The sequence below is a fragment of the Ochotona curzoniae genome, unplaced genomic scaffold (genome assembly GCF_017591425.1).
Source record: "Ochotona curzoniae isolate NIBS_2020 unplaced genomic scaffold, NIBS_Ocur_1.0 contig_64, whole genome shotgun sequence".
NCBI lineage: Eukaryota > Metazoa > Chordata > Mammalia > Lagomorpha > Ochotonidae > Ochotona > Ochotona curzoniae.
The window spans coordinates 52,112,726-52,136,262 of record NW_024466502.1 but is presented as its reverse complement, the minus strand read 5'-3'; the positions used below and the strand labels follow the sequence as shown (position 1 = coordinate 52,136,262).

General features: G+C 35.0%; 1 protein-coding gene across 1 annotated transcript in view; it reads left to right on the top strand.

Annotated features, from left to right (window-relative positions):
• NBEA (neurobeachin) overlaps positions 1-23,537 on the top strand; it is a 483,658-nt gene that overhangs the window by 117,459 nt on the left and 342,662 nt on the right. Inside the window, exons 28-30 of the mRNA XM_040991525.1 lie at positions 4,239-4,393; positions 6,511-6,637; positions 19,975-20,102. Coding sequence (XP_040847459.1) covers positions 4,239-4,393; positions 6,511-6,637; positions 19,975-20,102 — 410 coding nt within the window. The remainder of the gene's footprint in view (positions 1-4,238; positions 4,394-6,510; positions 6,638-19,974; positions 20,103-23,537) is intronic.

The window sequence follows — 23,537 nt, the reverse complement described above, 5'->3', positions numbered from 1 at the left end:
TGTTTTCCATTCCCCAAATTTATCATTTACAATTATGAAAGACACATTGTTGTTAACTACAAACCTGATGAAGATTCTGAAATAATTTCTTGCTATGCACATTACAAAAAAATTTCTGAGCCTCTTTCACCTACCATCAGTATTTATTTGCAGTTCCTTCAGTCCAGGCTACTACATTGTTTCACCTCTCTTGATGCCACTAAAATTCATTATTGGAGTACTGTGTGTACTTCCCTGCACCTGGCTAATTCTCACTGCTCTTCATAGATACAGTTCATTTTTCTCTGATGATTCCCATGCATCCTGCAGTGTAATGTATTTATGCACCCTACATGAGTGCCCACAATGCACAGACTCCTGGGTAAAACTTTTTGGTACAGTTGGAATACTTGATCAGTGAGTACTATGGAATATCAAACATTTTCCTTAATTTTTCCTAGTCATCTCAGCTTTTTCTTCCATGACTTGATTTCCAGATTTCAACCTGACTCTTCTCTTTAGATGTGATGCTGTCACTGCTCGTGAAGTGAGATGGCTGAAGCTGTAGTTTTGTTTATGAGCTATGGAGGTTGCAAAGCACACTGGGATTATTGTTTCTGATGTAGACGGGGACCACATCCACACTTTTTGGTGCCATAGCGATAGTAATCATTGCTAAGGTGTAATGACCTCTCAGGTGTTACACAATTGCAGGTAGTTACTATGAACTTCATATTTGTAATTGTCTAGTTGCATAACAGTCTTACCAGGTACAAGTTATTCTAACTCTTTAATCCTGAGGGGAAATGTTGAGAGAGGTTAATGTGCCCAGTACTGCACAGGCAGTAAGTGTTGAAGATAGAATTCTGACCCAGGAGTGTGACACTGAGTTGGATGTCAGCGAAGTGCCTGAGCATTTGAAGTTGATTGCCTCTAGTCCTGATGCTTTCAACTCATTTAGTAGACAAACATTTAATGTCATTATACTTTATAACTGTTCATCATTACAGGATTTTGAGATTTATCATTACCTTGCATTCAAATAACTTATTTTTTCATATTATAACTTACTTCTCATAGTCCCCCACACTGATCAAGGTAAGAGCCTGTTACCCAAATGCATTTTTTTTAAGATTTATTTATTTATTTCAAACAGTTAAAGAGAGAGAAGGAGAGATAGATGGAGAGACCTTCTGTTTCCTGGTTTACTGCCCTAAGAGTTGACAGGCAGGAATCCAGAACTGCTTCAGGTATCCCAGCTAGGAGCAGAAGCTAAAGTACCTGGGCCATCTTCCAATGCTCTTCCAAGTTTACTAGCAAGGACCTGGTGTGAAAGTGAAATAGCTGGGACTCAGGCTGCCACCCATGTAGCAGCTTAATTCACTAATTTATAACACAATCTAACCCAGAGGATTTGCCCAGAATTGGTAATTACCTGTTATTCAAGAATATTTAGCTAGACCTAGCGCAGGAGCCAAGCGGCTAAAGTCCTCGTCTTGGATGCGCTAGGATCCTATATGGATGCCGGTTCTAATCCCAGTGGCCCCACTTCCCATCCAGCTCTCTGTCTGTGATGTGGGAAAGCAGTCGAAGACGGACCAAATCTTTGGGAATCTGCACCCATGTGGGAGACCCGGAAGACGCTCCAGGTTCCTGGCTTCAGATTGACTCAGCACTGGCCTTTGTCGCCGCTTGGGGATTGAATCATCAGATCTTCCTCTCTTTGTCTCCTCCTCTCTGTATATCTGACTTTCAATAAAAATAAATAAATCTTTTTTTAAAAAAGCATATTTAGGTATAATTTTTTACCTATTACAAAGTCAAAATTACCAGTCATGTCCTCTTTTTTTATTTTAAGATTTATTTACTTTTATTGGAAAGTCAGATATACAGAGAGGAGGAGAGACAGAGAGGAAGATGTTCCATCTGATGCTTCATTCCCCAAGTGGCCACAACAGCTGGAACTGAGCCAATCTGAAGCCAGGAGCCAGGAGCTTCCTCCAGATCTCCCACGTGGGTGCAGGGTTCCAGAGCTTTTGGGCCATCCTCGACTGTATTCCCACACCACAGGCAGGGAGCTGGGTGGAAACTGGGGCCGCCGGAATGAGAACCAATGCCCATGTGGGATCCCAGTGTGTTCAAGTCAAGGACTTTAACCACTACGCTTTTGTGCCGGACTCCATGTTTCTTACTTTATTTTTAAGTATTTTTGAATCATGTGAAGTATTTTAATTTCATGAATGACTGGATATTTAAAAGGGTTTTTTTTTCTTCTTGGATAGCCAGCTAAATGTTGCATCTCATATATTTTTTTTTACAAGTTTAGAAAGAAGTTTTAATAAAAAAAAAAAGTACGATATTAGTAGTGCCTTTTTTCCTGTTGATCCTTATGTTGATTTGCTTTAAGTCCCGTGGACACAATTCTCTCAGTTATACAGTGGCACCAATTATTTATGGTGCATGCCATGATTGGAAAACTTATTTTAAATACAGACTTTTTAAAGCTTCATGGTTGTATGTAAAGTAGGTTGCATTCATCTTGTCATTTTTATAGTGAGAACCTGAAATGGGATCCGGGCTGTAAGCCTCAGTCCTGTGTGTCCGTATCCTGTATTCTGTCTACAATATCACGTTGTGTCTCAGTGGAAACACTGAAGGGATAGGGTAGAGGAAGCCACTAGCTGGTGGAGGGATTCAAAGGTTGTTGTGTATTTTTAGTAATTAAATGGATAGTTGAGGATTTAAGATTCAGTCTAAAAGAATTTAAGTACAATTATCTAAAGAGAAAGGAAGAAAATATCCACAAAGAATTTGTGAAGAATTTTTTCTTGAGTAACATTATTCATTTTACATACAAAAAAACAAGTAGCCCCCACAATTTAGAATACTAATTACTGCAAATTCAGATTTTTAACATTAAGTCAACAAAGATTATTTGGGAACATTCTTTGAAACTCTCAGGAAAAAAAAAATGTTGCTCATTAGGAAATTTAAGATGTTTAAACTATAGACTTGAGAATGAGCCATTCATAATTTTCATAAAGTACAAATTCTTCATGAAAAAAATGACACAATATAAGCCCATTGAAAAGCCAGATTATGCACTGAAATGGCATAGCAAGTTTAGCCACAACCTCATGTGGTCGGTCATCGATTCGAGTCCTGGCTTTGCCTTGACCCAACCCTGGCTATTGTAGCTATTTGGGAAGTGAAACAGTGAATGGAAAATCTTTGCTCCACCCCTTTTGCTGTTACTCTGCCTTTCAAATAAATGATATAATAAAATCTTTTTTAAGTTCATACTGGATATTTTACAGTGTGACTCACAGTTTTCAGGTATTGCATATGTTTTTAATAGCTCATAACTGTTCTAGTGAAATTCTATTACGGTTAAATAATGCTTGGAAGATATCTGTGAAATGGAGTTTGTAGTTTTATGAATTTTGAGAATGAAGCATTGACATAGGGAACTGTGGATATTTGTTACAGAAATGGTTTCTCTCTTTGTATTTGTAAATTAATATTCTCATTTATAACTTCAGCTTAGTATAACTAAGAAATTTCTTTAATAAACTTTATTTTTAAAATACCAGAACAAGAGAGAAAATATTACACTGTAGGAAAGGTCAAGGCTCAAAATTTAGAGAGCTTTAGCTAAATATATGTTCTATCATTTCAGTACTCCTTTTTCTAGTAACATTTGTATCATGAAAACCAGCACAATTCTTTTCAGAGACATGAATAACCTCATTATTTTCTTAGAGTTTATTTTTCTTTGATTTGATTGTAGCTTTAATTTGAGAATTTGCTTTCAGATGTTTTTCCATTTCTAGAATGTTTTACCCGTGGAGAGAATCTTATATGTATAAAATGATTTTATGTATATTCTGTCGAGTAATCCTGTGTACCTGTGTAAAATCTGTTTACTTCAACCATGGTTCTCTGGACTCCTTGATTTATAATTAGGCTCACAAAATACTTTAGGAAATTATTGGAAAATCAAGAGATGTACAGATTTACAGTGTTTAATGCAGTTTACAATATATCGTTAATATCTGTATTTTTTCACAGGTGAAGATGAGCTCTGGAGTTACAAGGTTTTTTTTTTTTTTTAATTAAAAGAGGAAACTAGGAAAAAAAGAGAAAGGCAGGAATAGGGTGGTTAGGGCAGAGAGAAAGAGGTTGTTGGCGGTGTGTATCCCTGGTAGCAGCAGCATTGGGATTCACGTTTCTGGTTCTTGGGACTTGTGTCTTTGCAGGAGCGTCGTGGTGCCAGTCAAGAAGCCCCCTCCAGGCAGTTTGGCAGTAACCACTGTGGGAGCCACCTCTGCGGGAAGTGGGCTGCCAACAGGCAGTACCTCTAATATATTTGCTGCTACAGGAGCTACACCAAAAAGTATGATTAATACAACAGGTATTGTCCTTATATATTTTTGTGATACCTCATCTTTTCTTTCTGTTTTCTATATCTTCATTTTACTGCTTATTTGATCTCAAAAGTTAAAATTCCCTGATCATTTGATAGTATCTCAATCTTTAATAAAGATTGCACCTTATGTTGATTTTTCACAATTGTTCAGTAAATCTAAGGTACAGTTTATAGAGATCATTTTAGATGATACTATCTTTTCATTTTGATTCTTTTCAGACATGCTATTTATATTGAGAATGAGATCAGGTAGTTGAAAACTATCAGGGGAGCAAAAACAAAAACTAATTTGAACACTTAAATAATTTAATCAAAATATCAAAATATTCTAAAAATATCGGTGATAGACAACGTGACGTTGACTGATGAGTCACAATGTATGTCCTTTGCTAGATCCGTTAAGGGAAGGCAGAGCTCCCCTAAGGACCTTAACAATATGCAAGAGCCTCAACTTGATAAAAAAAAAATGCATGTGAATAAATGCCATTGTCTGACATTGAATTAGCTTCTATATTTAGGCTATACTTGCATATGATTCACTGTCCAACAATTTCCTGATGATTCTAGGGACCAAAACCTCCAAATCCTGTATAAATTTTAAAAGCCTACCTAAAAGAGTATCTTTTCTTGTAAATTTCCATAAATGTTCCTATTGCTTATCAGCTAAATAAATCCTTACCCAAGTCTTTGTGATTCCATTTTAGGTATTTAAACAACGCAAGATGATCCCTGACTTTTCTTCCCTGACTATAGTAGTCTTCTCTTCTCCAAACTGTATAGCCTTGAATTTTTCCATTTATTATCATTACTTAGATTCTTCCCATTTTTATTAATTTGCAGCTCTTCTTTGTGCTTTCTGTATCTATCTTGTTTATCATTACCACCTAAGTGTCACATATCATGAACAACACATTTATGGGGTTCTAGTAAGTAGAATGTACTCTGTTAAGCATATCTGTATTAGCAAATAAGCATTGTTAATGGCATTGCTTTAAAGAGTATAATATCAGTTATTACATTATAAATAAAGATTGACATGATTTGCCTCACTTATCTGAAGACTTTCAACTTTTGCCACTTATTATTATATATTTTTAGTTATTTCTTTTTGGATTTCTACAAATGGCAATAAAGCAAATTTTCTTTTATCAGAGTAAATATCTAAAAAGCTTTTTTGTAATGTGTTAGTGTAGCAGAAAAGTGTCTGTTTAGCAATGAGAGTCTGAACCACTATTAATGACTAGGTAAATATAAAACATTCACTAGTGTTTATCTTTTTATTGGATATGTCATGATGTTTCTATAAATTTGTTTTAAAATTATCAGTATCATAGTTACTTCCAGATATTTTGTGATAATATAAATTCTATAATATTACAATGAAAAACACAATAGTTGATAAACTTGGAATAAAAATTGTGAGCCATCACCAAACTGAGCTCATTGCCCAGTGCATAAGTTGGCACATGTGCGGTTTTAAAGGTTGTAGAATGCTAACTTCAGTAAGCTGTTGAGTTCCCGGGAATCCACATGAGATATGATGTCACTTAGGAACACTAGGTGTCCCCCCACTCCATCACTGTGTGACTTACATTGCATGTGAGTGTTTTAGAAAAATCTGTTGTTCTAAAACAAGAGCTTCATATCACTGAGAAAATGTCTTTATCTTAAAACTAACTGCAATTATGTTTTATGGACCTTCTTTAGTAAAATTTTATTCGAAAAAGCATGATACAGTGGCACAAATTTATGCTCGGAGAATTTAGTGTAAATTATAGAGGATAAAAATGTAACAGTTAAAATTTCACATTTAAATTTCCATCGTTTTATCAACCTGATTTTACCAAATTTTTTTTCATTTGTTGATGTCTTTTATTTATACCCATGTGTAACATGTAGTTTTATTAGCTTAACATAAGTAAACCAACTAGATTTCAGTACAATAGCTGTTATTTAAAATTATAGAGAATTAATAGCAATGATCAAATGATTTTAATTGTTAAAGTCTATTTTGAAATTCAAAATCAAATAGGGTGATGTAATGAGTATTGTTTTGTTAAATAAATTTTTATTTAGGCTAAAAATTATTATTTTGGGAACAGGTGCCGTGGATTCAGGGTCCTCCTCCGCTTCCTCCTCTTCTAGTTTTGTGAATGGTGCTACCAGCAAAAACCTTCCAGCTGTGCAAACTGTTGCTCCAATGCCAGAAGATTCAGCTGAAAACATGAGGTATGTGTAACTATTTATGTTTTAACCATCTTCCTCTCTCTAACTCTTTGTTTTGTTTTTATCATAATTTAACAGTGCACTGTTAAAACCTACATATGGTAAGCTGGTAAGAAGTGTTGGATAAGTAAATTATGTGTTTGTGTTTACATTACCTAATTGCATTTTTTTTGTATTCTGGGATACTTGTTTGCTATGGTGACAGTAAGGGTCATTATCTTTCTGAGTCTAATAGATATTGATTAGCCATAAGATAATGACTGCTGAATTTTTAACCTACTGTCAATACGTGTTGCCATTTCAAATACAGTTTAAATGAGCTCAAATAATAGAATGACAAAATGGAACATCTTTGAAAGGTGATGAATATTTAAAGTGTGTATTTTCAAGAAAGCTCTTACAAAATAAATATAACAGAATCCCTGCAATTTGAGTAATAGAACATATCTGTTGTGATTAGAGAGCCTGTCTTAGCAGAGACTGGTCATAGTTCTTGGAGCCTAGTATACGTGTACACACATAGGAATATGCCTGTGTATATTTTCATGTTTTTAATGGGAATACACTCTACACTGTCTGCTCATAGATTCTGGTGCACACATTAACCAGCCACAGTTCAAAACACTTTCACAGTGCATATGTGCAGACTTTCTTTTCAGGTCAGAATCCATTAACAATACACTGTAACAGCTACATCCGCAGTGTTTACCTTGAAGTTGCTATTATAAGCCATCCAGACATGATTTAATGTGCATAGGTTACATATAGATATATGTGTATATTTATCTCTCTATATAGATATATCTGTGTGTCCACAGTGACACCCAGTGTGTGCTGCTTCCTCACTTGTTGTTCTTGAAATTATCCACCCTGACTTATAATTAGAACAGTTTTGTCTGTTTTGGATTTATTTGAATGCAAGTACATAGTATATTTTCCTTTGTGTCTGACATATTTGTTTCAATATGCTATTTATGAGATTCATCCATATTCATTTTGTTCATGCTTATCCTATATACCTTTGTATATGTTTAATGCAGTTTATTAATTCAGCTTTTAAAAATAATAAAAATGCACAGACAGAAATGTTTTAAATTATAGGTCCAGTGTTGCTGTGTGGGTATGCTATACATAAGCATACATATCAGGTGTACAATGTGCAGTGCAATGGATGATTCATAGAATTTGTGTATGTTTAATTTAACCAACAAATAACAAATGTTTTGCCAGAGTAGTTACACAAGGTTACTAACTCAGCAACAGAATATGAGAATCCCAGTTATTTCATATATTGACAGGAGTTAGCATTGTCAGCCCCTTTCATTTTAACTATTTTTGTTAAAGTATGCTGACATTCTCTATAATTTCAGTTGGCATTTTCCTGGTGAATAGTAAGATTAAGCAACTTTTAAATATATTACCGGTCTTTGTATTCCTCTTTTGGGATTTACATGTTGAAATCTATTGTCATTTGTAAAAATTTTCATACTATTTGAAAATGAGCCCTGTAACAAGCATATAACATGCATATGTTTTTTCCCCTTTCTATCATTGGCTCTATGGACTGCACTGACTCCTAGAGGTGGTGAATCTTAGAGAAATTTAACTCATCAATTTTTTAATACTTGTGTTCATAATTTATCTGGAGTTAATTTTTAAAAATATAATTAGACATGAATAAAACAATACCTGAGACCCTTTATTTGAAAGGATCTTCTTGGCCCCATGGTCTGGCACTTCGTTCACAATCAAGTGCCAGTTGATGTTGGACCTCGATTTCACACTTGGCTCTGCCTTGTTGGTCCATTTGTGTATCATTCGATAGTGCTCTGAAAATGAACTTCAGCTTTAACAAAAAAAAAAAAATGATATTGGATCTAATAGGATCCTTCTATTTTGTCCTTTCGCCTTATGCATTCTGAGCTTTCTTAAATTCTTCATAATTCCTTTCACATCTTAGAGTCCAGGTTCTCAGTGTTCATTTTTTAAAAACCTAGCTGGGGTTTTGCCCAGCTGAGGTCTCTGTAAGGAGTGGGGGCTGCACATGTTTTGCAGTTGGGGCTGTATTTCAATCGTAAACCTCTCTCAGTGCTTTGACTCCCAAATTATGAGACTTATGTGTTCCTTTTATTCCTTTGGTTTTCCTAATACTTATCTCAGAAACAATTTCTAGTTTTCTACAGAAAAATCTTAACATTTGTAATTGAGTGAATTTTTTAGAATTTAATATTTCGTATTTAATCTTAATTTTTCTTGAATTGGTTTTCAGATCAACTTTATTAAGATATTTTGGTCATGTTATTAAATTCCATAGAAAACTAATTTTGAGTTTGCATGTTAGTGAGTTTTGATCCACTTGTAAACATAGCCAGCTACTACCATAAGTAAATCATGTAACGTACCCAATAGCCCAAAATTTGCATTTACTCATGTGAATGTGCTGTGTAACTTTGTAACTTACGTATTCTCGGGGATATAAAATAGATGATGTCAGGATTTTGTGATTCAATCATGTCTTTTTTGCCTATAAGTAGTCCATTTCTAATTAGTGTTGGATATGATTCTGTTATATGGCTATCTATTTATTTTTAGACCCAGGTTTTCTAGTTTAAATATTACAAATAAACATTGTAGTTATACCTGAATGCAAGTATTTTCTGAAGCATTGGGTTTTCACTTCTCTCGGAAAACAAGTGTGAGGTTGCTGCTAAGGTGGTAGCCTACTCCTGTTTGTGAGAGACTGCTGGGCAGCTCTGCAAAGCAGTTCATAAGTGCAATGACCGTAGTATTTTTTATCTTTTATGGTTTGTTCCCTTTTAAAATCCTTGCAAATCTTATCTACCGCCAAATCATTTACATATCCTCCTGTGTTTGCTTCTAAAAGTATTGTCAGTATTGATTGCTCTTTTGGTCATTGCTTTGATTTGTCTTGAATTTTTATTTTATTTATATAAACTGAAAAACATTTTTTGTATTTCAAATGCAGATTTAGAAGCATAATGGTACCAGCCACTCCAGTCTTCTTCCTACTTAATTCCCTTCCTTATTTATTTGTTGATTTGATTAATTGATACAATGGAATTCACAGGCTTAACACTTACATTAAGTGAAGAATTGTTTTGAATAGTTTAAAAGAATATGAATTAGTTCTTTAAAAGCTTGGTAGAATTCAGTAGTGAAGCCATTGGTTCTGGATTTTCCTTTATTTACATTGATTATTTGATCTATCTCCATCTCATTTTAAATGTTGGTCTGTTTAGATTTTCTGTGCCTGCATGACTCAATTTAAGAAGATTAAATGTGTCAATAAAACTATCCATTTGCTCTTGATTTTCCAATTTGTTGATGTATAGCTGTAGTAATTCCTGATGATTCTTTTTGTTTCTGTGGTACCTATTGTTGTATCTACTTTTTCATCTCTGATTTTATTAATTTGGGTCTTTTCCCACATTTTGGGTTAGTTGGGCCAATGATGTATCTATTTTGTTTATTTTTCAATCTATTCATTAATGTTATATATCTTTTTGTTTCATTTTTGTTTATTTCTACTCTAATTTTAATAATTTTTTTATTATTAGCCTTGGGTTTGATTTGTTGCTTTTTTTTCTGCATCTGTGAGTTCATTGATAGATCATTTGTTTTATGCCTCCTAATTTCTTGATTTAGGCACTAAATGTTGTGAAATTCCCTAGATTCGTCTGTATCACATAAGTTTTATTATTTTGTGTTGTCCTCATTTGTCTCCAGGAATTTTTTATTTTCCTTTTGATTTCTACTGTGACCCCCTTCTATCCATTAGTGCATTATTCAGTCTCATGTGTTTGTAGATTTCTAAAACTCACAATGTTGATTTCCACTTCATTCCGTAGTGGCCAGAAGATACATAGTATTTCATTTTTTTTTAATTTTCTGAGACTTGTTTATTTATCTCTTTCCATCCCCAAATTTACAGATAGCTTAACTATAAATATGCATGTATTTTTGTTGGTGAAGTGTGCTTCATGTAGGAGGAAACTAGATGGATCTTGTTTGCAAATCCATTTCCAGGCTACACTTTTTTATTAGCTTTCAATATTGTTATTGAACGGTAAGGTCTTGGTCCTACAGCTTTTCTGTGAAAATCCCACTTTGTTTGGATTTCCATTTTTCATACCTGATATTATTCTACTTAAAAATTTTTACTTTAAGTATTGATTACAAGTTAATTTGATGTAAGAAATATTCTGTGTGATTCAATTATACAAAGTTATGTAAATAATTATTTGCTCAATAGAGCAAATCATATATCAATATCTGAATAAAGGGGGGAATTGTACTTCTATTTGATTTATTTAGATAGACAGTTTTTGAATATTGATTCTGCATTTAGTATACTTGTGTAGTCAGTGTAATTAGCAAAGTTTGGTAGAATGTTTCAGATTTTATTAACTCTCCCAATAGTTGTAATCATTTTCTTAGTTTTCTTATTATTTTCTCTGTATAATTCAGCTTACAATTTTAGTATTATTTATCTTGAAATGTTTGATTATTTGACTCAGATATTTCAGAGATACATTTTGATACTGGATTTCTTTCGTTCAACACAGTACATTAAAATTTGTCCATATTGTTGTTTGGATTGTTAATATGTTCATTTTTTTATTTCTAAGTTATATTCCATGGTAAAGATATATGACAGTCTTTTCAAATAATCACCTGCTAAAGGACTTATCTTTTCTCCCAATTTTTTGCTAATTAGGAATAAAGCTTCAATATATATTTGTTTATGTGGAGGTAGGTTTGTTTTCCTGAAGTAGCTGCCCAAGAGAAAGATCATCTTGAGTTGGCTATGAGGTTCTAAATGGCAGTTTTAACCACTGTGCCACACTGCTGACCTCTTTTCCATTTATTAATTAAAACACATTTTTACTTTGGATTATTGAATCTGAAGTAATGTATTCTAGGCACAGGTACTATTTCAGACTTATTTGGGAAAATATTCTCTCACATAGTGGCTTGTTTTGTTCTTCCAACAGAGTTTTTGGCAAACAGAACTATTAAATGTTTTTTATAGTGTAATATGTGAAATTTACCATTTGTGTGTTACACTTCTGGCATCGTATCTGTGAACTTTCAAGTTTGCCTGCATCCCAATTTTTGTCATGTTTTCTGTCAAATTTGGTGACAGTGGTGCTTCATTTTTTTTTTTTATTCTTATGTCTGTTTCATTTTGAGCTACTATTTGTGTAACATGGGAAATTTAGTTTTAGATTCCTGTTTTTGGCAATGAATATTCATTTACTCTGGCATAATTTCTTCAAATGGGGTTCCTTTACCAGTGGCATGACTTTAAGAACTTTGAAGACAAGTGTATATTAGTCAATGTTTTTGGACCAAATTTTCCCACTCTGAGTGAGTAGACATGCTGGGATTTCCCTGAATGCACAGTGTATTTAATGAGACCTTTCCTATCTGGTTCAATAAAATTCAGACAATTTCCAGCCTGTGTGTTCTCTCAGGGAAATTTTTGTTATGTCTGCTTCGTATTATTGTTTCCATATAAGTGGTAAATCTGGCCTGTAAGCTTTATGACTTCATATCTCTAGATTGCTACTCAAAATTAGGCTGGATTTTGGGAATTGATTCTTTCTGTTGCCATTTGCTATCAAGTATTCTGTCCTACAGTTTCTACTCACCTTGTCCTCTTTGGACTACATATGCTTCTTACCAACTGACTCTATTTCCAGCAATCTGGACATGGTATCCACAAAAGAACTGAGTGATGGCAGGGCTCTTGCTATTTCATTTCTTCTTTTCTTAATTTCATAGTTAACTGCTCCATATATTATGTGCATTTAGCTGTTTCTGAATTTCCCCAGTGCTCTATTAACTTGGGAAGTAATTGGAGAACACCCTGCCTCCATGAAGGCTGAAAATTGAACTAGACCTGTTTTATATCCTGAAACTTCAAACACACGTATTGCTCCTTTATATCTAGAGGTTGTCTCTAAATGCATGTTTATTCATGTGTGTGTAAGCATTTCATTTTCCTTTTACAATATTTTTTCTTTTTATTTTTCTTTCTTTCTGTTTTGTTTGTTTGTTTGTTTGTTTCGTTTTATGACAGTTTCGTAGGCTCTGGGATTCCTACAACCCTTCCATATGCCCTCCCCTCAAGATGAATTCCTCCACATTGTTGCAAGGGTGTACCATGCATAGAGTCCAGTATCTTATTGTCCAGGTAAATTCAACAGTTGCTCGGGGAGACCATCTCTGGTCTGAAAGTAGAGCTGGCAGAATATCATCCCCTCCAATGAGAAGCCACAACATAGCATCAACAACAATTTACAACATTATGGAGTTAATTGATATGGTATTACGTGAACAATATGTTAGAAAATGCAAGTTCTTAACCACATCCTGTGACTACTTCATTGACATTTCAATTTTAGTTTATACACAACTGGCTGCTGCACACCTTAAAATGGTTATAGGTACTATTCAGTTATCTCGTGCCTATTTTCATTTTTATATTTAGCAGTTCATAGTATTGAAGTATACCTTTGAATTTGTTTTTTCTTGACTTAATGTGCCAGCCAGCACCTTTGGTATGGTTTTCTGGAGTATATGACAGTAGCATTCTTTTCTTATTCTTCATCTCTGATGAAACCTTTTCACATTTCATAATTATTTATGAAACCTCCTATTGTACATTATTGGCATCAAATATAAGACTTTTTATTTAAAGTAAGAAGACAGTGTTGATCATGATGTATGTTGAGTTTTATTTTTATTTGTTTTTCCATTTTGGGAATAGTATTCTCTGTAAGATAATATAAAATACTGATACATTTTTAAGTGCTAAAATACTTTGAATATTCCTATCATTTGCAACAAAATGGTTCCAACTGTAGATCATTATGTTCAGTGAAATAAGCCTGTCCCAAAAGGACGAATATCATATGTTCTGTTTAATACCTGGTCAACCTTCACGAAAAATACAAAATAATTAGATATATATGTAAACAAGTACATACATATATTATCACAGTTGAAGTGTATAATGGAGACTGACAGCCCAGGAAGACCAAAAACGTTGAGGTATGCATCTCTACTCCAAAATAAAAGGACTCCCAATGCAACTGTTAAATATACCTTGACAGTATGATACTAGATTTTCTGCCATTGTGTATATCTACAATGCTATGACACACTTTAGCTAGCAGAATGTTAAACTTGTAACTGTTACTAAAGGACTATACCACTGAAATAATATGAGGGGAGAGGAAGATGAAGGGTGAGAAGAGGATTGGGAGGGAAGGGAATCCGTATGCCTACAAAACTGTAGCATGTAAAATAATAACAATAAAAAGAAAAAACTTTAAGAGGCCATTCATTACATAAAGCAAGTAGAAGGTATCATTCTTATTACAACTATGCAAACCAAAACCAAAAGGCAGAGTTCAGCTCAAAAAACTATGTGTAGCAAAACAAAGTTTCATAAATGAAGGTAAAATACACTTTACGGGTTAAAAAAAAAAAAACTAGAGCATTTATTTGGCTGATGTACTACAAAAAAAAAAAAAAGATCTATTTGGAAGGCAGAGTTAGAGAGAGTGAGGGAGAAAACCAGGGAGAGGAAACTCCCATTTGCTGGTTCACTTCCCAAATGGGGAGAGATAGAGAGACAGAGAAACAAAGAGGGAACCATCCATCTGTTGGTTTATTCCCCCAAATGGCCACAGTGTTCAGAGCAAGCATGGGTTGATGCTGAGAGCCAGGAGTTTCATCCAAACTTTCCATATGGGTGGCAGGTACCCAGGCAGTTGGGCTGTTAGGATGCTTTACCAGGTTATTAGTAGGGATTTAGATCAAGTGGAGCAGCATGGTGCCTGGCTCTTTGGCTCAATGGCTAAATCCCCACTTTGCAAGTATCAGGTTCCCTTATGCGTGCCAGTTCAAGTCCTGGCTGCTCCATTTCCACTACTGCTGGGGAAAGCAGCAGAGAATGGCTCAAAGATTTACCCTGTAATCTGCAGAAGAGGCTCCTGGCTTCTTCTTCAGATTGGTTCCGCTCCAATCACCGCCACCATTTGGGTAGTGAAGCAGCAGATTGAAGAGGTTTCTGACTCTTCTCTCCACAAAAATCATGTGCCTTTCCAACAAAAATAAATAAATCTTAAAAGGGGGGGAAGGGGAATGGAGCAGCTGTGACATAAACCAGTGTACATTACGTGATTCCAGTATTGTAAACTGTAGCTATATCTGTTGTACCACAACACATGCCTGTGTGTTTGTTTAACTAGTTTGTGAGAATTCTTTTCTCCTGTTATTTATGTTCCACCTGGATTTTTAGGCTTTTTAAAATGTTGTACTATATGTAAACCCTTCTGCAATAGTAGTGCCATTATTTTTTACATGGTGCTTGAAACCTCTAATTTAAGGGCATGGGTTTGTTTCTGTGGTTCTAGTCAAACTTGGGTCTAGTCAGGTGCTGCCTTCACACTTGAATGTGGAGAATCTCTTGCCCATAGGCCCGCAACAGCCAGGGCTGCACCAGGAAGAAGCCAGGAGCCTGGCACGTGGTCTGGATCTCCCAAATGGATGCACAGGACCTGAATACCAGCACCACCACCATCTGTTGCCTTTCATAGTGTGCAATAATGGTAACTGGATCAGAAATGGAGTTTCTGGGGCTCAAACCCATATAGGGATATAGTTATTCCATGAAACCAGTTTAACACTGTGTCATTTTCCCTCCCTTTATTTATTCTCTTAACTTGTTACAAATATATGTGATTCTGTTTATATGGGATGAGGAGAAAATGTCAAACTTTAAAAAAAGTTTTCATTTATTTGTTTTCATTTTACTTGATAGGTGGAGAGACAGACAGCTTGCATCTTCTGGTCCATTCCCTTAGATACCTTTGACGATCAGGACTGGGTCATGCTGAAACCAGGAGCCTAGAGTTCAGCCTGTGTCTCCAGCATGAGTAGTATTGATGCAGGCACCTGAATTATCAGCTGCTGTCTCCCAGAGTATGCATTATGAGGCAGCTAGGTTAGAAGCAAGGAGTTGAACCCAGGAGATCTGATCCTGGAACAGGATGTCCTAAGGCGTGTTTTAAATGCTGTGCCAAATGCCTGTCTCCAAGGCATCGTTGTAAGGTTATAAAACCATGAGGAAATAAAATTAACAAGCATGTTTTCAGTATTATTGAAGCCCTAGAAAGTTACAGTTTAAAAATACTATCAATGGGTCACTGTTTTAAAGGCTATGAGATTTTGGGTGTAATTTATGTATTAGTTACCTGGTATGTTATATGACATCAAAGGTTTTCTTTTGTAAATAAGACAAAATGTTTATTCAGTACTTTTCAATTTTTTGTCATATAGCTGAATAAAAATTTAGCTTTATGATATATAGTTTTTCTATCATTAATACTTTCCAAGTCTTGTCATTTCATCCTTATTTACTTAAGCACACCAATTCTTTTATCTGTGCCCACCTTCGCAAATTTACACTGGGGCAGTCTTGAATTCATTAACACACTCATTTATTTTATATCTGAGCTATGTCATTCAAGTGTATTACTTAAGAGCACATTATATTTTTCATTCCTAGATTTTATTATAGCTACCCATTGTTTTACAAGAACTGAACAATATACTTGATCATTTAAGTTGTACAACTAAATTGTTAAAGTTTATTGGAATTGGGACATTATACAAAGGGCCTAGCAAAATAAAAAAGGTTGAAACCAATAGTGAATAAAGCTGGGGGCCTGTTTTCTTCACACTTTGGGACCCCCTGCCTGTCCTATCAGGGTTCATGTTCCAACTACCTCAGGTCCAGCTTTCTGCTCACATTCACCCTGAGGTGCAACAGATGACTTAATTGCTTTGGTTCTTACTGCCCACTTAGGAGAACTGGATTAAATTTGGAGCTCCTGGCCTTACTGCAAATAAAAGCCAATATAAAACTGTGATGATTTTGAACCATTATAATAAGCTCTATGTTTCAAGTCATAATGTTTTGCTATAGAGATTGGAGTTTTAGATTTTCATCTATATTGCTATTTTTAGTGTTTTATTTTCCTAGATTTTGTAATTGTGTTAGAATAGTTAAGTTGCAATAGTTACCGTTCAACTACTCTAAGCCTAATAAGGGTAGCTAAAGAGGGTGAAAACAGAATTAAGTGGCGACAGTGGAATAAATGACTTGATATCAAATGCATTTTAACTGACGCTGTTAAGTTTTATATCCCAGGGTCTAAGATTTTTCCAAGTATGAGGAAGGTAATAGACTAGGAGATTGTAAATCTTATTTAAGAATGTAGAGGCAGGTTTTTCACCTTGTGCATCTGTGTATTACTTCTTGTGTTAAAAATGACTAATGTGAACCTTTAGCGCAATGGCTCAGTGGCTAAATCCTCGCCTTGCACATGCCAGGATCCCATATGGGCACCAGTTCTAGGCTCAGCTGCTCTACATCCCATCCAGCTCCCTGCTTGTGTCCTGGGAAAGAGTAGAGAATGGACCAAGACCTTGGGACCCTGCACCCTTGGGAAATCTGGAGGAAGCTCCTTTGGATCAGCTCAGCTCCGGCCATTACTGCCACTTGGGGAGCAAACCAGTGAATGTTGATCTTGCTCTCTGTCTCTCCCTCTCTCTATAAATCTTACTTTACAATAAAAAAATAAACTTTTAAAAAATGATTAAGGTGAATTTTTTTGAGAAATGAATTTTCCTGTCATAAGAAACCTTAAAGAAATAGCCATTTCCCTAAAGTAAGGAAAGCGTGTTAACATTTCTCAGGAAGTAATTTGCTGAAGAATCATTCCTTTTCTCCAGCTTATTATATATTCATTTTATTTCAGTTTAATAAGAAACAGTCCCTTAACTTTATAGGATTTAAGACCGTGAATTTCTTTGATTTCAATATAGTGTTTTTTATTTATTTTTCACTGTGAAACAACAGTTATCTATGCGGTCAAGGCGCCAAAATATTTCAGAGATAAATACCAGAAAATATGTAGTTGAAGTAAAACATCCTGGGATCTTATAAACAGATGATGTAGTTTTTTTCTGAATAATCACAGATTTTTAAAAAATTCATTTTGATAATCTTTACTTAGTTAATTAGGGCACAGAGGGTCAAGAGGTGCAGGGAAGTGGATAAGACCATTGTTTTCACAATCAAAGCTATTAATAAGGGCAACATGAAGCACCGGAAATTATTCAGAAAAAATGCACAATCTAAACGTAAAGGTGAATAAAGGTCTTGTTCTCTCTTATTAACAGATTAATATTCTTTGCTGTTATGACAGTCATAATTTTATATCTATGTACTTTCTTCATTTGTTACATTGAAACATAATTTTAGAAGCTTTATTATATTTACTTCAAATGTCGGCATATACATTTTTTTTCTTAAAGGGAAACATCAATATGGGGGAAAATAATATATATTCATTAGCTTGATATGAAATGGATTTCAATGAACTTTTTCTGTGTTGTAATAATTGTCTCATGCCATGGAATTGTAGAAAAGGAGTTTCACATTGAATGTTTCTCTAAGATGAAAAGTGAAATTCACAAAATAAAAATATATACCCACTATGTCTCTCTCTTTTGTTATTAATCTTTTTCACTAGTATTTAAATAGTATTTAAATGATGTGAAAATTATGATCAGCTACTTTATACATTGTTATATGGTTTACCCTTCATATACATATAATTTATGGTAAAATTCTATGGAGTCTGGGAATGGTTCACCGTTCTTTTGTGTATAGTATATGATAACTAAATATCAACAACCAAAAATGTTATTTTTCTCATTGCATAAAATAAATGCTTTCAATTATTTTGTTACTGCTTACTTGAGAAATTTGGCAATATAATGTGGTAATTTAAAAATCTTTAGTCTGATGAGTTAAAAGTTACATTGTTTTTCCTTTATCAGAAACTTGATATCATCATTTGCAAAGTATGTATGACATTTTATGTTTCATTAAGTTTTTCAAGAATAAAAGTGCAAAAAATTTGTTATCGAGACTCACTGAGGAAAAAAAAACAGACTTACTGCCTGTTTTTATTCAATACTTTCAATTTAAAAAATCGTCGTTTGCTTTTATACTCACACACATACAGGAGTAATCAATGTCTCAAATTAGCTGAAATTTCTAGCTGATATTTGACTTGTGACCACAAACAGTGACTTTTGCCACTAAACCTCACAGATAGTATGTGTTAAATTGAGGAAAAGTTATTCTTGACTTTAGTTATATATTGGGGCATTAAAAGCAGTGGGCTGCCTAAGATGTGAGTGTCTGTGAATCTTTAGTTTTCCTAAAGTGATTTCTCATTTATTAATTTTAGATGAAATTAAAGATTCTTTTTTCAATCATAATTCACAGTAGAAACTGTTAATAGTGATTATATTTAGATTTTTCATCATGGACTAACTCCTTTCATTCTCACTGCCATTTTTTAATTGAAGGGAAGTTAGCTTATCTGGAAAGAGCTTTAGGACATGATTGCAGAGATTAAAAGGGATTAATGAAATAGATCTAAAAAGGAACCTCTAGTTGTGTTCATTTTCTAAGTTGGAATTAACTCATTCTGATTATTAGTATGCCAGGATTCGGGGAGCCTTTTTGTTTGCTAGTTTTGTAACAAATACTTAGTAGTGATAAAAACACTCTCATTAAATCTGTAGTTGTGATTTCTAAACAGCACCTCCTGAAAGTTTGTTAGAACTGCCAGTTCTCACAGTGCATGCAGATCTGCTGAATGGCCCTCCAGGTGATTCAGATCCATAGTAACATTTGAGAGCCACTGTCTTAAAGTAGGTGCTTGCTGCACAAACAATACAGTAGTGGGGAGTATTGAAACTTGTATCCTCAACAAGTCTGCGAAACTTCACTGGAGTCGTTTTTTATTGTGGGAAGTTTCTCCTCCCTAAATTTAACTCCCTGTTAAATGTTGTGGGAGTGACTAAACTCACTTCCCCTATTTCTGAAACTGTTGATGCACAAGAAAGGAGACAAAGCAATTGAAAGTATTCATGGTGAGTTTTTGAGTGCTTCAAGATCCAAAACTTGCTGTTTCCAATTTAGGAGGGATGGCATAATAGATTATTCCATAATCCCTGTTTAATCATTTAAGATAATAAATGAGCTATCAGAATTTAGTTTTAAGTATTAATGACATATTGCGGATTAGTATGTGATTTGTAACTAGTCCAGTGGCTAGAATGATGAGTTTATGTTTTTGAACATTTTACTTCTAAGTAAAGTATATTTGGCATTTGATACTGAATTGTATTTATTAGTTTTTATGTCTTAATTTCAACAGCATCACCGCAAAACTTGAAAGAGCTTTAGAAAAAGTTGCTCCTCTTCTTCGTGAAATTTTTGTAGACTTTGCCCCATTCCTATCTCGTACACTTCTTGGCAGTCATGGACAAGAGTTATTGATAGAAGGTATGGTTTATCTCTCTATTTACTTTATTTGTTTTCCTATAATGTATGTATTGACCACAGTAGAATTTGTTCTTCTGGAGGAATGTGTACTGCAAAAAGGGCATAAAGACATTGCTTCCACAAAGTCCAATAAGGTATTTCACAGATGCTTTTTGTTTAATCATTTTTACCCCAGTCAATGCCAATAACTGAACTTTGAAAAGGTGTTGACATGCATGGACCCTTCTGGTGCATGCCTGTGAGGTCCACTGTGTGGCTATATCCTTTCATTAGGACACTCTGTTTCCCAGCAGTGATCTCCTAGGAGTTTCTAACTCTGAGAGCCATGCTTCTTTATGTAACTTTTCTTGTTTGTGGAAAATGTGAGAATTCCTAATTAAAATGACAAGGGACCTTAACTGGAAGTTGATGAAACTGTAGACTTGTACTGAATAGCAATAATAGAGAAGAGGCAATAATAAAAATGATTCACTGTGGTGAGTATTTAATATATACACATTTAGTAGTGGGATATCTTTGAAAAATATGATTATTTGAAGTCTTTACTGTTAACATGTAAAATGTTTAGCTATGTGAATAGTTCTGAGTTTGAGAAGGTATTAAATCAAGATAATTCTGTAATGGTTTTAGGTGCCCAAATAGCTGGTCCTCAGATAAGGGGTCTTGTATATGAATGCTACTATTTACTTCTTGTTAGCTGAATAAGTAAGTTTTCCTGTGCTTCTTCTGTCATTGTTTCATTTATATCTGTACAATACTTACATTCAAATTCTTAAGGCAGAATTTACACAAATTTCTGTGTTCTGCAGTGTTTGTGAGTTTCCTCGCCATGGTGTACTTCCATTTTCTTTTCATAAAATCAAAGCAGTAACTTCACTCCAGTGTTCTAGTGATAATTCAGTTAAATGAATGTAGAGCTCTTGCAACAGTAATACATAGTAGACCACATACTTTCTATTGATTAAATACTAAATGAAATACTTACAGTGTGTTAGTAATGTCAAAATATCCATACCAACTAAAGCCATCTACAGATACATTACAGTCCTTATCACCATCCAGCACTGGTTGTGCAAAAATTATTTTAAAAAATTTGAGATTAATGTGAAGCCATGAAGTAGTCTGAATTGACAAGGATATCTGGAGCAATTAAACAAGGTTGAGGAAACTAAATTACCTGACTTCATATTGTCTTATAGAATACTTTACAACAAAGCAGGACACATTAAAAACAGGAACAAAATGCATAGCCGAAATGAAAATCTGTGTGTTTACATCAGGTGATTTTCAGCAAGAATTTCAAGAATTAGGAATTGTAAAGGAATAGTGTTTTCAATCAGTTGTCAAGAAAACTGGATATCCCAGTGCAGAAAAAATGATACTAGATCCTTATCTCATGATATATTCCAAAGTCAACGCAAAATAAAGACTTGGAAAACAAGTACTAGAATGTAATGGGGTAGGCTCCATGATATTTGTGTCATAATGAATTCACTCTATGACTTAAAAATACAGTAAACAAAACAAAAATAGACAAATACAATTAAATTAAAAGATTTTGCGTAGCAAAAGGAAGGATCAGTCAAGTGGAGAGAGAGAGACTACAAAATTGCTCAAAGTATTTTCAAACTGGAAGTGTGATATGGAGTTAGTATCCAGACAACATAAAGACCTCAAGCTGCTATCAAGAAAACAAAACAAGCTGATTTTTAAAATGGGAAAAAGACATGAATAGACATTTTTGAAAAGTGGACTTATGGGGCGGGTGTTTTTTGGTTCACACACTATTTGGGATTATTCCATCACATGTTAGAGTTCACTAGGCCACTCCTAATGCCAGATTCCTGCTACTTTGCCCTCTGGGAGGCAATAGGTGACATCTCCAGTACTTGGGTACCTGCCATCCTGATAAGGCAGACCCAGATCCCGTTTCTGGCTCCTGACTCTGGCCTGGCCTAATCCTGGCTGTTGTGGGCAATTGGGATTGAACCAGCAGGTGAGAAATTTCTGTCTGTATCTTTCTGCCTTCCAAATTAATTAAAAAATAATACATATATTAAACTAAGGAAGATCTTCAAATGACCAACAATATGTGAAAAAATAATGCTCAGCATCATTGATGATTAGGGAGAAATATAATTGAAACCTCAATGAAATGTCATACCACGTCTGTCTGCTGATATATGTATATGTATATGTATATGTATATGTATACTCCCACACACACATGTGTGTGTGTTTTAGAGGGTAGTAAGTATTGTTAAAGAGAGAAGGGGAACCATTACATGCTGTTAGTGGTAGTGTTATTTGATAGAGCTGTTGTGGGAAACAGTGTGAAGATTCCTCGGAGCCAGCACTGTAGGGTATCAAGTATACCTATACAGTCAGTATCCCATATGGTCATTGGTTCAAGTCCCAGGTACTCCACTTCTGATTGTGCTATATGTTAATGTAGCTGGGAAGGCAGCAGCAGATGACCCAAGTACACCCCACTACCCAAAGTTCCTGGATCCTGTCTTCAGACTGGTCCAGCCTCGGCTGGCCATTGTGGTCATTTGGGAAGTAACTAGATGAAACATTCTCTCTTTATCCCTCCATGTATGTGTGCATGTGTGTGCGTGCGTGTGTGTGTGTATCTTTTCCTTTTAAATAAATGGTCTTTAAAGCAAAAGATGCCTCAAGGGCCCGGCGCGGTGGCGCAAGTGGTTAAAGGTCCTCGCCTTGCACCCCCGGGATCCCATATGGGCGCCGGTTCTAATCCCGGCAGCCCCGCTTCCCTTCCAGCTCCCTGCTTGTGGCCTGGGAAAGCAGTCGAGGACAGCCCAAAGCTTTGGGAACCTGCACCCGCGTGGGAGACCCGGAAGAGGCTCCTGGCTTCGGATTGGCATAGTATCGGCCCGTTGCGCTCACTTGGGGAGTGAATCATCGGACGGAAGATCTTCCTCTCTGTCTCTCCTCTCTGTATATCTGCCTTTCCAATGAAAAAATAATAAAAAAAAAATCTTTAAAAAAAAAAAAAGATGCCTCAAAAAATTAAAAATAGAACTGCATTTGATCCAGCAACAGCAATACTGACTGTATGTCCAATGGAACTGAAATCAGAGTGTCAAAAAAGTTTCTGGGCTGCTGTATTTTTACAGTATTGTTCACAGAGTAAGATGGACTCTGGGTCCATCATCACATATCTAAATAGTGAAAATGTGACAAAAGCACACACAATAAAATACGATTCAGTCATTAGAAATGAAATCCTGCTGTTTGTAACAACGTGGCTTAACAGGAGTGGGGGCATTGTGTTAAGGAAGCCAGGGAGGAAATAACAGTTGAGCACACGCTCTCACTCTTGTGCGGATCCCAAAGCAGATGTGATTGATTGTTGTTACTCGAGGCTCCGTGCTGTGAGAGATGAGCAAGTAAGGGGGTGTTGGGTAGGTG